Source organism: Symphalangus syndactylus, chromosome 9 (assembly GCF_028878055.3).
Source record: "Symphalangus syndactylus isolate Jambi chromosome 9, NHGRI_mSymSyn1-v2.1_pri, whole genome shotgun sequence".
NCBI lineage: Eukaryota > Metazoa > Chordata > Mammalia > Primates > Hylobatidae > Symphalangus > Symphalangus syndactylus.
The window spans coordinates 109,047,408-109,062,474 of NC_072431.2; the positions used below are offsets into that span (position 1 = coordinate 109,047,408).

Sequence of the window (15,067 nt, forward strand, 5' to 3'; positions counted from 1 at the left end):
GCCGCTCCGCGCCGTCTGGGAGGTCTACCACGGAGGCCAGAAGCAATGTGGGGGCTGGACGTGGTGGCTCACGCCTGTGGTCCCGGCACTCTGGAGGGCGAGGCGGGTTGATCACTTCGGGCTAGGAGTTCGAGACCAGTCTGGCCAACTTGGCGAAACATGAAGAATACAACAGACAAACCAACCAACCAACTCAGTGACAACAAAACAGGTCTACCCTGGAGTCATACTCTAATTTTTTCTATTTTCTTCCCTTTCTGATCCTTTATCCCACTTTCTTTTTCTTCCTCTTCCTTCTCCCTCTTCTTTGTCAAATAGAGGATTGAGTTATTATCACTGATCCATATAAAGTCCCTCTCTCATTTATTTTAACTCCCACCCCCCATTTCTATTCCCCGACTTCCCATGTGCAACCTTCCTAATATGTTTGATATGCATCTTTTTGTTTGTATGTATTTTTAGAAAATGTTTATTGTTTTTGTATGCAAAAATTAATAAAAAAAATGCATGCATGTGAGATATAAATAGGATTATATTATTCATATTATTATATAACTTGCTTTTTATGGGCTGTGATTTTCTATTTCTCTTGTATCTTCTTGTCATGCCTGATTAAAACTGTACACATGAAAATCCTGCCAAAGGTGAAGTCTAGGAACAGGGAGGGACTCAGTTAATCTCACTATTATATAGCCCATTAATTGCTCATAATAGGATGGATTTAGGCTCACATTCAGCTGAACAATGAAGATCCTAAAGAATGCTAACACAAGGCTAGCCTGAAAAGTTCTAAGAGATAGGGAGAATTCTTAAACAGGGAAATCTCAGGATGAAAACAATGTTCCAAGAAGAATAAAATGGCAACAGTATATATAATATAGAACAGAATTAGACAGCAAGGAGACTAGTTAAGTGGCTAATACAGAATAGTAGATTAGAAGAAATGAGATTCCGGATTACAGTGGTGGCCAGTAGAATGGAGAGAAGGTTTTACTGAATTCTAACAAGGCAGACTTGTAGAGTGGAAGAAAGAAAAGATTTGAACTAGAAGAGCTAGATTTGAATCCCAGCTCTGAAATTTACTAGCTGTGGGACCTTTGGCAAGACACTTCTTCCATATCTCAGTTTCCCTGTCAATAAAAGGAACACCTTGAAATATCAGAGCCTTTAACTTTATTTTTTAACAGCAGAACTATTTTTTTTTTCTGTTAAAAAGAAAATCTTCAAGGAAGCCAGTAGGTTTAATTTGTAAAACAAATAAAAGCAAGATTGTTCTGGTTGAAGCATAGGTAAAGGGCTCAGAGCCCCAGCTAGCCTTCATTTCACCCTTCTCAGCCACTTCTGAGGCATCCTTCAGAAATCTCCAGAGGGCTGAGGAACAAAGTTTGAGAAATCTCTAAAGACTTTACTACCAACTCTATTACCAATTACTTGAGGGGATAAAATTGACAGAGGTGCCTAGAAAAATAATAATGAATTTAATAGTGCCACAGAACCACATGACGGAAAGGGCGAATTGACTTTTCCTAAATCTGCCTGCTTCTCCTTGCAGGTTGAACCCAATTTAATGTCTAAAACCTCATCTAACCCTTGTGCAAACGGTCATCTAACCTCTATATAAACAATATGGCCACAATTTACTGCCTAACAATTCAGTTCATTCCACTTTGGGGTCCTCAAATGAGTCAAAAGTTCTTCCTTATCAAGCCAAAATTTGTCCTCCATCACTAAATAAAAGTTCTTAATCTATCTTCTGGAACTAAACCAAGTAAATCTAATTGCTCCTTCATCAAGACAGTCCTTCAATTGTCTGAGGACAGCTACCATGTCTGCCTTATTTCCCTGTATTCTCTCTTGCTCTGGCATGACATGAATGTCCCATGGAGGCAGCCTGCTCCTATTTTGGTTCAAGTTGAATTTTTTTTTTTTTAACAGAATCTCACACTGATCTCACCTCACTGCAACCTCTGCCTCAGGTTCAAGTGATTCTCCTGCCTCAGCTGGGATGACAGGCATGTGCCACCATGCCTGGTTAATTTTTTGTATTTTTGGTAGGCAGGGGTTTCACCATGTTGACCAGGCTGGTCTCGAACTCCTGACCTCAAGTGATCTGCCTGCCTCAGCCTCCCAAAGTGCTGGGATTACAGGTGTGAGCCACCACACCCAGCCAGAGTCGGTATTTTTAAGCATCTAAGTGCAAGTAGGTTTTCATTTATTCATGGCTTTAAAGAGACTTAATTAATCAAGCCAGATGATCCTCCTTTAAAAAATGACTAGCTTTGATAACTAAGTGTAAACAGAACCCAAATTCATTATTTGGTTGTTTTTGGGGTTGTTTTTGTTTTTGTTTGTTTTGAGACAGGGTCTTGCTCTGTCACCCAGGCTGAAGTGCAGTGGCACAATCATGGCTCACTGCAGCATCGACCTCCCAGGCTCAAGTGATTCTCTCACCTGAGCCTCCCAAGTAGCTGAGACTACAGGAGGGCACCACCACACCTGGCTAATTTCTGTATTCTTTTTTGTAGAGACAGGGTTTTGTCATGTTACCCAGGCAGGTCTTGAACTCCTGGACTCAAGCAATCCACCTGCCTCATATTCCCAAAGTGCTGGGATTACAGGCATGAGCCACTGCACCTGGCCCTAAAAATATTCTTTTCTTGCTAAACATTAGCTGCTTCCAGTGTACTAGAAGTAGATTGCCAAACCTTTCGGCCCAAAGCAAATTGTAAAGACATTTAGCTAGGGATGCAAAAACATCTAAGACTCAAGGTCCAGTGAAGCAGGCATAAATAACATAAATAAAGAGAAGCATCCTGATTCCAAAGCTTGCATCTAACAACCAACTCCCAGGGAAATGTAGTTCTCATGATTACAAATTTAATTATCACCAAAATGACATGAAATATCAATGCTAGAAGGAAATCTTCATTCACCATTCTTTATCCTACCCACCCCATAAATCTACTACCAGGTCTGTGAAATCAGGATCTGTGGCTTGGGTCTCAGTATCTGCCAGTCTGGGTAGTTTGGGGGATGGGGAAAAGGAAGTATGGCTGAGTCCCTAAGGAGAAAGCAAGCCAGCATAGCCACAGTCCGTGATGCCTGTGGGAGCACTGAGCCTGTACAGTTTCCTGTGCTCCAGTTGTCTTGGTAACCTGAGGCCTCCTTATTTGTGTTGGCATCATGGGGCCAAAAGCGGAAGCAAAGCTGAAACACCAGGAAGACTTGCAGGGAAAAAAAATGTAGATAATGCAGCAGTTATGCCACAGGAGGGTCAAGCCTAGGGCAGAAGAATTACCTGGTTGGGGGTGGGAAGGTAGTGTCTTGTAAAAATCAGATCTCTGGGTTCTACCTTCAGCGTTTCTGATTCAGTAGGTCTAGGATAAGCTCAGGAACCTGCAATTTTAAGAAGCTACCACCTACCAAGTAAGTCAAAGACCACACTTTTAAAATTCCAGCTATAAATCAGCAGTTGGGAAGAGAAAGTATAACCATTTAATCAATTTCAAAAAGCTGATATTCTAGTACAGTAATTCTCTACACTGGGGTAGAGGGTATATTTTGTCTTCCAGGAACATTTGGCAGGATTTGGAGACATTTTGGTTGTCACAACTGAGATAACATCATTGGCATCTACTGAGCAGCTACTAAGCATCCTACAATGCACAGGACAGCCCCCCACAACAAAGGATTATCCTCCAAAATGTTAACAGTGTCACAGCTGAGAAACTCTGTACATGAGGATATTCTGCTCTCCCAACAACGCCCCCCCACCCCGCCCCACCCCGCCCATCAGCCCCAATCCATTGGAAATCAGTGCTACACAGTTTAGGTCACAATGCAGAGACTTATGTGAGATCCCCTGAAAAACTTTTGAGACCCCAGAAATCTTTTTTAAAATAGTGAATTTCATTAAAGAGATAGAAAAGGAGAAGACTAGAACAGACAATAAAGGAGAGTAAGTATGGGCAACAAGGGTGAACCAAAAAAGGGATCAAGGGAGGCTGAGGCGCTGAGTGACAGCAGTGGGAAATCAACACTGCCCCTCAGTGGATGCAGCCCATTTGTAAAGAGATGATAAACCCATGAAAAATAACAGACACAAAAAATGAAAAAAAAAAAAAAGGAAAAATGTAAAGGAATTGTGTAGAAGTAGCTTTAGGATTCATCAAGTGTAGATCTGCATGAAAAAAGGACATTAGAGATTCTTCTACAAAAGAATGCTTAAATAAAAATTCTCCAGCAAAGACGACAGGACTTCTAGAAGGAGGTCAAGAATTATATCAGAAAGGAAAGAAATTGTAAGTATTTACAACCCTCTACTCCTAATCACCCCCAAGATAGGTGAGTCCAGAAAAATGCATATTGGTTTTACTGAAGAGAGATCACGAGAGGGAAGGGAAAGTGGAGAAGCAATTTCAATTTCATACCAAAGAGTTCTTTTTTTTTTTTTTTTTGGAGACAGGGTCTCACTCTGTCACCCAGGCTGGAGTGCAGTGCAGTGATGCAATCTCAGCTCACTGGAGCCTCAGCCTCCCAGGTTCCAGCGATTCTCCCATCCCAGCTTCTGGAGTAGCTGGGATTATAGGCACGCGCCACCATGCCCAGCTAATTTTTGTATTTTTAGAGACAGGGTTTCACCATGTTGGCCAGGCTGGTCTCGAACTCCTGGTCTCAAGCAATCTGCCTGCCTTGGCCTCCCCAAGTGTTGGGATTACAGGTGTGAGCCACTGTGCCTGGCCCATCATCTATTGTCTGTAATAATTTAGAAATCTGGCACCAGGATTATGAAATTCACTATACAGCGTGTGGCATAACACCAAGCTTAAATGGTCACTCAGTGGACTTCACGATAATGGCCACTTTACGCTTCTGGATGCAAAACGTTGGGAGAGTTTGAAGTGGATATGAATTTGAGAATGTGTTTTCTTGTAGGAAAAGTAATGGAAACATAAGCATCTTTTTCTAATCACAGGAAAGGTTAAGGCTTTGGTGAAAGCAAGCAGAACTGAGTTTAAAAACAGTCTAGAATAAGAAAAGGGTAATAGAAGAGGAAGGAAGGCAGAAGTGGACCATGCAGAATAAACAATCAAGCCTAGCTTTTTTAAAAACCTGAGGTCTTACTAAAGAGAAAGGAGGAAAAAGGGAAGATTTCAACACAAGAGTGTTAAAGGTGGAAAACAGCCAGAAAGCACTGTGGGCTTTAAAAAAAAAATCACTGAAGTAGTAGTGGTGTAGGTTGGCAAAGAGAAGTGTAGAGTTGAGAGGAGGGAGAGAATTTATAGTAGAGGAAGTCGGTGTGAAGTTTTCCTCTCAAGATGCCCAGCAGAGCAAAGAAGGAATGAAGGCAAAGGCCACTGGGAATAGAGTAGGGCTGGGGCTAAAACAGCACGGGAGAATGCAACAGGGCCCAAAGTAAGACATTTTCTTTTTTTTTTTTTTTTTTTCATTAATTGACCCAGGTTTGCTTGTTTGGGACCAAAGGCAATGCAGAGTTTAAGGATCTTTATAATTTATAAAGTAATCACCTTTGGCCCAACATAACACAGATCATAAGGATCACGACAGAATTAGTGTCTCTGAGACAAGTACAAAATACCATTTTAGTGTTGATTTTAGAAGAGAAGTCAGACTAATAAATTGCTGTGTTGTAGAAATACTACGGTGAATTAAACAGCTTTAACTTTTTCTATCAGCCACAGGATAAATACAGAAACTGTATAATTACATACACATCCACAGAAGATAGTAGCCTAACATATATGCTAAAATTGTGAGTTGTTTGTCTTTGCATACTGTAGTCCAAGGCTCCCATTCCAAGAAATGTTTTACTTGGTTCAAAATATATAGGGTAGGTTAGAGGGCTACACAGAAAAAAGGTTAAAAATAAAGACAGTAAAATGAGGGAGAGGAAAAGTGGAAGTGCAGCACTACTGATCCAGAAACACTGAGGCATCAGCCACAAAGAATTCAATCAAGTCAGTGAGGGGAAAATGGCAAAAAAGCCAAACAAGAAAAAGGCTCAATACCATATTACCGATCTGAGAGCCTTACTTTTGGTTTTAAGTCAAATATTGAATTAAATTGTGCAACTTTTCTATTTTTATTTTTTATTTTCAAAAAATCCACCAAAATTACTTAAATCATTTGACACACAGAGTCATACAATTTTAAATGACTATAAAAATGTGCAGATCAGTGCCAAATTTTTTGGCAAAGGCTGAATGGCAGACAGTAATCCAAGACGCAGACAACCTTGCTTTTAAGCAAGGTTACACAGAGACCAGCAGGCTCCCTTCTACCTGTGAGACCAAATAATCCCAAAATGTACCCAAATAATCATAACTCCCCCTACTCCCTAAAACCTACCCTTCACTGTCTAGCCAGCCTCTGGACAGACCTGATGCCTGGGGTTTGGCCATTTCCGCCTTCCCACCCTATGTTGGTCTCCCTTCTCCCTCCTCAGGTCCCTCAGTTCTCCCAAGCCTAACTTGGCGTGCTTCCTTCCTCTGTCACCCCAATCAACCCGGCTCCCCTTCCCTTTCTGGGCTTCGCCACCTGCCTAACTCCCTGTTTCCCCCCCGGGGGCCCCTCCTTGCCCTGGGGTCTGCTCTCGGCCCGCCAAGTTCTCCCAGGGGCTCCCTCCCCACCTGCCTCCATTCAGTCAGACTGTGTTCAGTGTCTGTTTCGCGCCCGTAGCGACACCAGGACAGAAGCCCACTAAGTGACCCTCTGCTCCCAGAAACCCTCCTGGCTCCTCTAGACCCTCCGGGGCTCTGGCCCGCAGCTACCCTCTCCCTCCGGCGGCGGGGGTCGGCTGTGACTCACCGGAGGGCCAGCGGCCGGGGTTGGGGTTGGGGGGGCCGGAATGTTCTCACTTCCTCTCCGCGCACCTGCCCCGAGGCTGGAGCGCCGCCCGGCCGGGCCTCCGGCGGATGTTTTCCTTGTCCCCAAGCGTGTAGTGCGCGCCAGCCGCCCCCTCCGGGACCTGCGCGCCAGCCACCGCGCCCCCAGGACCCAGCGGGCCTGGTCCTCAACACTCACCCCCTCCCCAGCAGGCACGCATGCGGGCTCGACTCACACCTCTGCACCGCCCCCCAACTTCTGGGAGAGGACTCCTGGCTCAGCCCAGCCTCTAGCTTTCCAGAAGCCCCTATATGCCTACCTCATCTTCGTTACAGGCGATGAACCCTCACTTCGGTTCCCGTTTCCGCACACGCACCAATCCCCACTGGGGCTCCCTTCCCCTTCGGCATCACCCCCACCTTCATGCGCCCCAGCTCCCCACTCACATCCGCCCCCTATTGGGCTGGCTCTAGCTTGCATGAGCAGAAGTTGGCCCACGGCCCAGCCTTCCAGGGTGTCCGCTGGACCCCCTCTCTGGGAAAGGCGGCAGAGCTACTGGCCACTAACAAGACCTTTGGGCCCTCGTGCTAGACAGGCCTTCGAATCCACCTGCTCCAGCCCAGAGAGCAGGCCCAGGCCGTGCCTCCCACACCGCAACCGAACTCAGAGCACCCTGTTTCAACTGTGAGTTTTTTCTTGGCACTCCTCTGAAACGGAAAGGGTATCAGTCCTGACTAGGGCGAACGTGAGGTCCATTCTGCATCTCCATCCACCTTAGCTGTCTCCTTGGAAGAGGACAGCAAGGGAGTTTGAGGTGCACTGACACAGTCATTTCTGAACAGTGAAGAGATGACAGGTAGGGTGGCCCCCCTTGAAAAGTCAGCCAGAAGTAGCCGTATCTGATGCACTAGGTGGCAGGGAGTGAGTCTTGGAGTAAATGGGACTGAAAACTTAGAAAAACCAAATAAATGCCAAAGAGACTGTCCCTATGGGGAATACCTGGAACATGGGTCTTTGAAGTGTGGAAAAATGAAAGAAATCCAATTTGACCAGGGCCTTTAGTGCCAAAGAGATGGCTAGCAGGAGAGTGGTGAGAAAGGAGAACTGGAGAGTTCACATGAGCGGAGATGGGAAGAAATGGATCCGAATCCCAGTAAGAAAAAGCAGGAGACTTAAAGTTAGCCTGGCAGGGTGATGAGAAAAGGACACCTTGTCCTAGGGTAGAGGCGAGGGTGCAGATCTGGGGGAAGAAGGCTTATTGGGAACAGTTTCTCAAACTAGACATTCGGAAGTCAATACAAGGGCCAAAACCAAAATGCTCCTGGAGGTACCTGTTTTTGAAAAAGGTGGGAAAGGTGACATGGAGCAGGGGTCTCCAACCCCCAGGCCACAGGCCAGTACCAGTCTGTGGCCTGTTAGGAAGCGGGAGCACAGAGCAGGAGGTGGGCGGCGGGCGAGTGAGCATTACCGCCTGAGCTCCTCCTCCTGGCAGATCAGCAGCAGCATTAGATTCTCACAGGAGTGCAAAACCTACTGTGAACTCCGCATGCAAGGGATCTAGGTTGCACGCTCCTTATGAGAATCTAATGCCTGATGATCTGAGATGGGACAGTTTCATCCCAAAATCATCCCCCTGCTGCTATCCCCCTCCATCCACTGGTAGAAAAATTGCTTTCCACAAAACCGGTCCCTAGTACCAAAAAGGTTGGGGACTGCTGACAAGGAGCATGAGTGTGAAAGGTGCAGAGGTCTATGCCAGGAGACAGCCATCCCCAGTAGAAGCCCTCAGTTATGCACAAACTGCTTAATGTCATTCAAAGAAAAGAATGTCGCCCATTTTGCCTCCGAGCTTTAGCCCCAATCACAGCAACTGCTATTTCCTGACGCTTACGCACCAGAGATGGTGATAAGAGCACTGCACGCATTATCTCAGTTAATCCTCATAACAGCCCAATGAGTTGGCATTACTATCCCCAATTTATAGATGAGGAAACAGGCTCAGAGAGGTGAAGTAATCTGACCAGGTTACACAGCTAAGTGGAGTCAGGATCTGAATCCAAGAAGAATGTCTCTACAGCCTATGCTCTCAATAATCCATCCTGGGCTCCTCCAGAACCTGTGGGAAACTCAGTGGATGCCAAATGATAAATTCCTAAAAGCCTCACTCCATTACATATGGGAGGAAAGGGAGGACACCTCTGTGAACCTGGAGTGATTCATCCCATCAGGGCACTTAGAGATGCTCCTCTTTGAAAGGGGAAAGAATCATCCCCAGATGTGGGGTGATCCCACATCTGCTGTATGTTTGAAGGTGATAAGCAATGGACAGTTCACCTCTGGAATGCCTGAGGAAAAGAGACCGTCCCCACCATCTCTGAGGGGCAGCCCTATTTCTTGGATACATTAGGGAAACCCTGCCCTAGGATCTGAGGGAAACAGTCTCCACTCTAGGTGCCTGCTCACTCTCCTGGAGCCTCTGGCCGTCGCACCCTATTGCAGCTCCTGGGTTTGGCTGGGGCACAGGATTAACCATCCCCAGGAAATGCCTCCCTCCGGTCCAGGCAGGGATCCCAGCATACACACCCCTGGTGGTGGTAGTGGGGGAGAAAGCGGGAAGGTGGAATGCTTCCTTCTCTCCAGGTCAGGGAAGAGATCTGGGGACCACCTGGGGGCCCTCACCCCTCCTGCCTCCTTGCTGGGGAAGTGCCCAGTCCAGTGCCCCCTCCATGGCCACCTCCCTCCCTCTAGCTGTGCCGGGGCATGAATCAGCTCTCACAGCTTGTTAAAGCTAGACCTCTTGTTTTCATGCCCTCACCTCAGGAAACAGAGTTACAGCTTTTCCAGCTCTACTCAGCAGGGGGCCAGGGTCCTCACTTTATAAACATCCCCAGCCTGTGAGAGCAGAGGGCAGGGAGATAGTGTGAGACAGGAGCCCAGGGGAGAAAGAGAAAAACTAAGACTCAAGGAGCAACGCAAAGCAAAGTCAAGGAGTCAAGACCAGAGTAGCTGAGCAGAGGCCAAGAAGGGTCCGAGAGGGCTGTGCAGCAGCAATGGCCCTAAGGATGCTCTGGGCTGGACAGGCTAAGGGGATCCTAGGAGGCTGGGGGATCATCTGCTTGGTGATGTCTCTACTCCTCCAGCACCCAGGAGTCTACAGCAAGTGCTACTTCCAAGCTCAAGGTAAAGTGGGGTGAGGCGTTAGGAATGGAAGAGCAACAGAGACAGCACAGGGAGGATGGGGCCTTACAGATGATCCTGTGTCAAAATACCCAGGCTCCCTCCAGCTGTGAAACAGGAAAGACAAACTAAATACAGGGATAGTGCGTACTTACTGTCTCCACCCCAGACCAGAAGAGCCTCTGCCTCTCATCAGCACTCCTACACCTACTAACATTTCCTGTTCTTCCCTAGCCCCCTGTCACTATGAGGGGAAATATTTCACCCTGGGCGAGTCTTGGCTCCGCAAAGACTGTTTCCATTGCACCTGTCTGCATCCTGTTGGCGTGGGCTGCTGTGACACGTGAGTGACCAAAGATGGCCAGTGAGAATGACTCTGATATGAGTGACTGAGGGATGACCAGGGAGTGACTAGATTGCTGTGATATAAGAATGAACAGAAGAGCAATACAAGATGGGCCAAACCTGAAGGGACCAACACTAGTGTGAAAGATAAGGCTTCAGGCTATAAATCAGGGGAGGTTGGGGTGGACCTGGACAGAAAATACTCCTGTTATAAAACAAAAAGGCCCACATATGGTAGGTGAGAGCTTAGTTAGGAGGACCAAGGGGCCACTGAAAGGGGCTCTAGGGCGGAAAGCTGTGAGAGAGGGAATGTGTGGGCAGGGATAAAGGCAGCCTTTCACTGTGCTGACTCCTTCCCCCATCCTTGGTTCCCCAGGTCCCAGCATCCCATCGACTTCCCGGCTGGGTGTGAGGTACGTCAGGAGGCAGGAACCTGCCAGTTCTCCTTGGTGCAAAAATCTGACCCTCGGCTGCCCTGCAAAGGGGGAGGGCCTGACCCAGAATGGGGCTCAGCCAACACCCCTGTTCCTGGGGCTTCTGCTCCCCACTCCAGCTAAACTCAACTGATCACCCATCTGCTGACTGGTCACTGCTGCTGCCACTTCCAGGGAAACCACTAGCAGCTGCCAATGTATTCTGAATAAATAAATTAATGCTATAGCTGAAAGCCTGACTCTCACTGTCCACGACATTGGACCCCAGGTGGAAAAAGTGGGTCCCATTAGAGTCCAGGTGCTGAGTTCTCAGTATCCGGAAGGAACTAGCACCAGGGTGGGCCAGTTTCAGATGGTTATGGTGCTGGTGCTGGGGCCTGGGGCAGCATATGAGGCCAGGGTGGGGCTGGTAGGCAGCACCTTGATGGGGAGGTCCCAGCTGAAGGTGTCTACAGGTACTTGCTCAGGTCCTGTCCAGGTGGTAGGTTCGGGCTGTTCCACAGGGGGTAGGAGTACCAATCCTGGTTCTCGGGACGTTACAAATTCAAAATGCAATCTCCACTTCAAGGACACTATGGAAAAAAAAGATTAAGGTAGAAGCATTAGAAGCCAGCAGGAGTAAAAGCCAATGACAGGATATAGTTAGTGAATGAGAAAAAACAACCTGTATTCAGGAAGACAGGGAAAAGTCACAGGGCGGGGAGCTGTGATTAAGGGTTTTTCTGAAGCAATCGGGTATTACCATAGATGTGAGCTGAAGATACCAGTATTAAGTACCTAATAACCCAAGAGTGAGGCAGTCAAGTCTAGGTAGCGTGAAGTAATCAAAAATCAGTGTATCACAGGGTCCCAGCAGGTAGGCGTGGGGAAGAAGTTCTATCAAGCTGTTAGGAGTTTAGGGGTCAGTGCATCTAAGAAACAGGAAGAGGTTGAAGGTCTGAGAAACTGTTCAGGGTCAGAGGCTAGACGTGGGTATGTCTGGGAGTGCGTATAAGGAATCAGGATCCATTACACCCTCCTTTAGCACAGCATTTTACTGTCCCCCTCTCCCTTCTCCAGTAACAGTGAGGGTCTCACCAATGGCTGTACAGAAGCCTGGGGTGGAGCTGAGAGGGATTGGGAGGGAGAAGCTGGTTCTAGTTGTATGTAGGCAGGATTCCTGGTGCCGGGCGTGAGTCACATGGGACACAGAGGGGACACCCCCTGCCCCACGTCGCCGCTGGTACTCAGGCTGTACACGCTCCTCGGTCTGTAAGCTGACTGAAAACTGGGAGCAAGAGAGAGGTGTGTGCTAACAGGAAGTGCTGTCTGTAGGTGAGAGGACAGCCCAACCTCAAGCTGTTTTACAAAGAGACCCTGGATGATCCCACTATCCCCTTCTACATGCCACCCCTCTTTATACAGGCCTTCCACCCTAGCCCTTCAACCCCAGCACCCCAGCACCCCAGCAGGTAAGAAGCTCTGCTCCCTTCTTACCTGCAAACAAGCTACGGTACCTTCCCCTAAGTTTAAGGTCCCCACCACGTCCTCGCCAAGTCTGTACACAGATTTGAAGATGCCAAACGTCCCAACTTTCCCTCGGCCATCACTGATATTGTATAGATCTGGGGAGAATAGGACACTATAAGCCTGCAGTCTACATACTGGAGTACGTCTGGGACTGGGCACCACAGGCCAAAAGATGGGGCTTTTCTTTATAATTGGAGGTGTGAGGTAACAGTGGATCCACAGAAGTGTGTGGTGGTTAGGAGACTGTCTCTGAGATGGGAATACAACGAGGGGAAGGATGGGGTAGGACAATTCTGAAAGAATTCTCACGGAGGCTGCGGCAGGATGTGGCAGCCATTAGGCGTTCCCCAGCCAGCTCAGCTAGCCATGAATCCTTCTTCCCACCTTCATCCTCCTCCAAGAATGGACTGGATGGGGCTACAGCCTCATCCTGGGGAAACCGGACATCCTGAAGGCCTAGAGAAAGAATGAGTGGAGAGGTAATGCTGAGAGGGAACAGAGATGAGAGTAGAGGTTAGGGTTTTAGATTCTATCGTGAGATGGCTAAAGGTAAGGGGCGCCAGGGCTGAGGTGTACATCTCTATCTCCAGAACCCTCCCTCCCTTCCAAACTCCCTAGCACTGTCACTGAGACCAGGAAGTTTCCCTGCAGCCCTTCTTGCAAGCCCTCTAAGACAATTTCTGCTTTGGCATGGCCCTTCCCCAGCCCTTCCCTCCAGGAGCCCTTGCTTACCAGTCAGCACAAGAACCCTCAGAGGGACTCTGAGTAAAGTGATAGGGGAGTTGACACGCTGGCAGCCAATGGTCAGTTTGTAGACGTACTTGACTGACTGACCCCGAAAGGAAGGTGGTCCCTCTATGGGCAGCACTTCACTGTAGGAGTCTGGTTGGGAAGTAGTTGTCAGGGCAGCCAGAGGCACCAGAGGAGTCCTCCCTCCAGGAGACTCAGAAGGCAATTCAGGGATGGGGACAATCACTCACATGATTTGGACTCTCCAGGATCTAGCCTCAGGTCACAGAATAGAATTTTTGGTGGAGTAGAAAGGATACACTGGCCCCTCTCACCTGAAAAAGGTAAGAATGACTAATTTAGTGACCTATCGTCCAGTACTGAACAAGACTAGCATGGCAAGTGGAGATAGTGAAAGGCTGCCAGGCCCTCTTTCCCTGCTGTGAAATGGGAATAGTCTTCTATCCCCAAAGCAATAGTCATGCTCCCCAACATCCCCAGCATGACAGGGACTATAAGAACAACAATTAACAACTTCACCCATGGGTGACAATGCCTCCGCACACACCCTCCGCACCCCCCACCCCAGGCAAACGCCCCTCTCTAACCTCGGTGTGGCAGAAAGACAGTTTGGCTGTCGGGCTGGACATCTGGCTGACTCGAGTCAGGGGGAGGCAGTGCTACTCGACTCTCACTGGCATGGAACTGGCAGTGGATTTGAGCACTGGCCCAGGCCAGGGCCTCACTGTGGGAAGAGGAAAAGGAGGCATCAGAGGTAGTTCCTGACCTCACAAATGCTTTCCCAAGCTCCCTATCACACTGTCTTAACCAACAAGGTTAGATGGCTGTCCTAGTGATCAGGAAATCCAGAACCCCAAAGAGAAACCATTAAATAAAGAGTAGCAGACTGTGCGTAAAAAGGGGAATGGGGGAGGGGAAGGAAAGCGTACAGCTATGTCATCCACATCTTCTGTTAAAGAGCCCTCTCCTACAATGACAGCACAGTGAGCAAGAGGAGGTGGTGTCGCTACAGGACAACCTGAGCTCTGCCTCAGCCCCAGAGATAATCTGGCTTCTTCCCAGAAGGGCCACCACCTTCAGCGCCAGCATCCCCACCTGGATGCAGAAGTGGCCGTGGGGGGAAGGGGGTTGGTGACGGTCACTACACACTCCAGCGCCTCCCCAGCCAAAAATACAGGACCCCGGCTCAGCTCTGCTACCACTTCAATCATGGCAGCTCCGAAATCAGATCTAGAAGGAAACAAGGCGGGGCGGAGGTCAGCACCGTGACAGGGAGGGGCGTTGCGGTGAGCACCTAGGGCTGAGGGCTGAGGACAGGGGTGGTCAGCACTGTTGTGCCCGAGGGAGCGCCTGGATATAGGAGGGGTAGATGGGTGGGAGGGAGGCGACTGAAGACTCAGTACTGCCCAGGGGGAGGACGTCGCTCTGGGCCCTAGACCCCCGCCCCTGTGGGACGGGTTCTTCTCCCTGGGCACCCCCCCGGAGTTCCCAAACTGGTTTCCGCTCCCCCTTTCCTCAAAGTTCCACGTCCCAGCCCAAGATCACGGCCGCCCGTCACCTCGCATAGTCGACACTAGGGATTGGCACCCCGAGGCCTCACCTGCCCGCCCCTCGGGGACCTGGCTAGGTGCGCGGCGGCGGCGGCGGCGGCGGCGTCTGCTGGGCGGTAGAGGCGGGACTTCCCTTCGGTCCCCCACCCTCCGCGGAGTCCCTTCCGGCCGGAAGCGCCCGGCAGGCCAGACCGGAAAGGGCTCGGGTTGTCCCGGCGCCCAGGGTCACCTTCCCACGGGCTGGCACCTGGGCGCGGGCGCTGCCCCGGAGCCGGCCGGCGGGACCTGGCGCCCAATCCTGGGGGACCCGGTGCCGTGGCCCAGGGGCCGGGCCGAGATCCCGGGGGCGGTGCCTTGCGGGCCCGTCCCGGGGCGGTGCCTGGTGGGCTGGCCCCGCGGCTCCTCCCCTCTCTGCGAGCCCAGTCGCCCTTTGGCCGGGCGAGCTAATCATCGCGG

The 15,067-nt window shown here is 49.3% G+C and overlaps 2 protein-coding genes across 3 annotated transcripts in view; one reads left to right on the plus strand and one right to left on the minus strand.

The window, feature by feature from the left end:
- RGP1 (RGP1 homolog, RAB6A GEF complex partner 1) overlaps positions 1-14,786 on the minus strand; it is a 40,176-nt gene extending 25,390 nt beyond the window's left edge. Inside the window, exons 1-9 of one of the 2 annotated variants that reach the window (XM_063609775.1) lie at positions 14,662-14,786; positions 14,157-14,291; positions 13,649-13,785; positions 13,292-13,375; positions 13,044-13,193; positions 12,621-12,767; positions 12,279-12,406; positions 11,880-12,069; positions 6,829-11,374 (exon numbers count right to left, since the gene is read on the minus strand). In XM_063609775.1, coding sequence (XP_063465845.1) covers positions 11,151-11,374; positions 11,880-12,069; positions 12,279-12,406; positions 12,621-12,767; positions 13,044-13,193; positions 13,292-13,375; positions 13,649-13,785; positions 14,157-14,272 — 1,176 coding nt within the window. In that variant the 5' untranslated portion in view covers positions 14,273-14,291; positions 14,662-14,786 and the 3' untranslated portion in view covers positions 6,829-11,150. Of the gene's footprint in view, positions 1-6,828; positions 11,375-11,879; positions 12,070-12,278; positions 12,407-12,620; positions 12,768-13,043; positions 13,194-13,291; positions 13,376-13,648; positions 13,786-14,156; positions 14,292-14,619 lie in introns of both variants that reach the window. The other variant, XM_063609777.1, reaches the window with a different exon arrangement.
- MSMP (microseminoprotein, prostate associated) lies at positions 9,750-10,990 on the plus strand. The gene is made up of 3 exons (XM_055293784.2): positions 9,750-10,026; positions 10,258-10,366; positions 10,745-10,990. Exons 1-3 carry the CDS (start codon positions 9,897-9,899, stop codon positions 10,923-10,925), a joined length of 420 nt encoding a protein of 139 aa, XP_055149759.1. The 5' UTR covers positions 9,750-9,896; the 3' UTR covers positions 10,926-10,990.
- Positions 14,787-15,067: the final 281 nt, after the last annotated feature.

Excerpts from the sequence above, each read along its gene's own strand:
- MSMP (XM_055293784.2), top strand. The coding sequence starts at position 9,897 with ATGGCCCTAAGGATGCTCTGGGCTGGACAGGCTAAGGGGATCCTAGGA. Across the intron at positions 10,027-10,257 it reads GTGCTACTTCCAAGCTCAAG|CCCCCTGTCACTATGAGGGG; the intron begins GTAAAGTGGGGT and ends GTTCTTCCCTAG. Across the intron at positions 10,367-10,744 it reads GGCGTGGGCTGCTGTGACAC|GTCCCAGCATCCCATCGACT; the intron begins GTGAGTGACCAA and ends TTGGTTCCCCAG.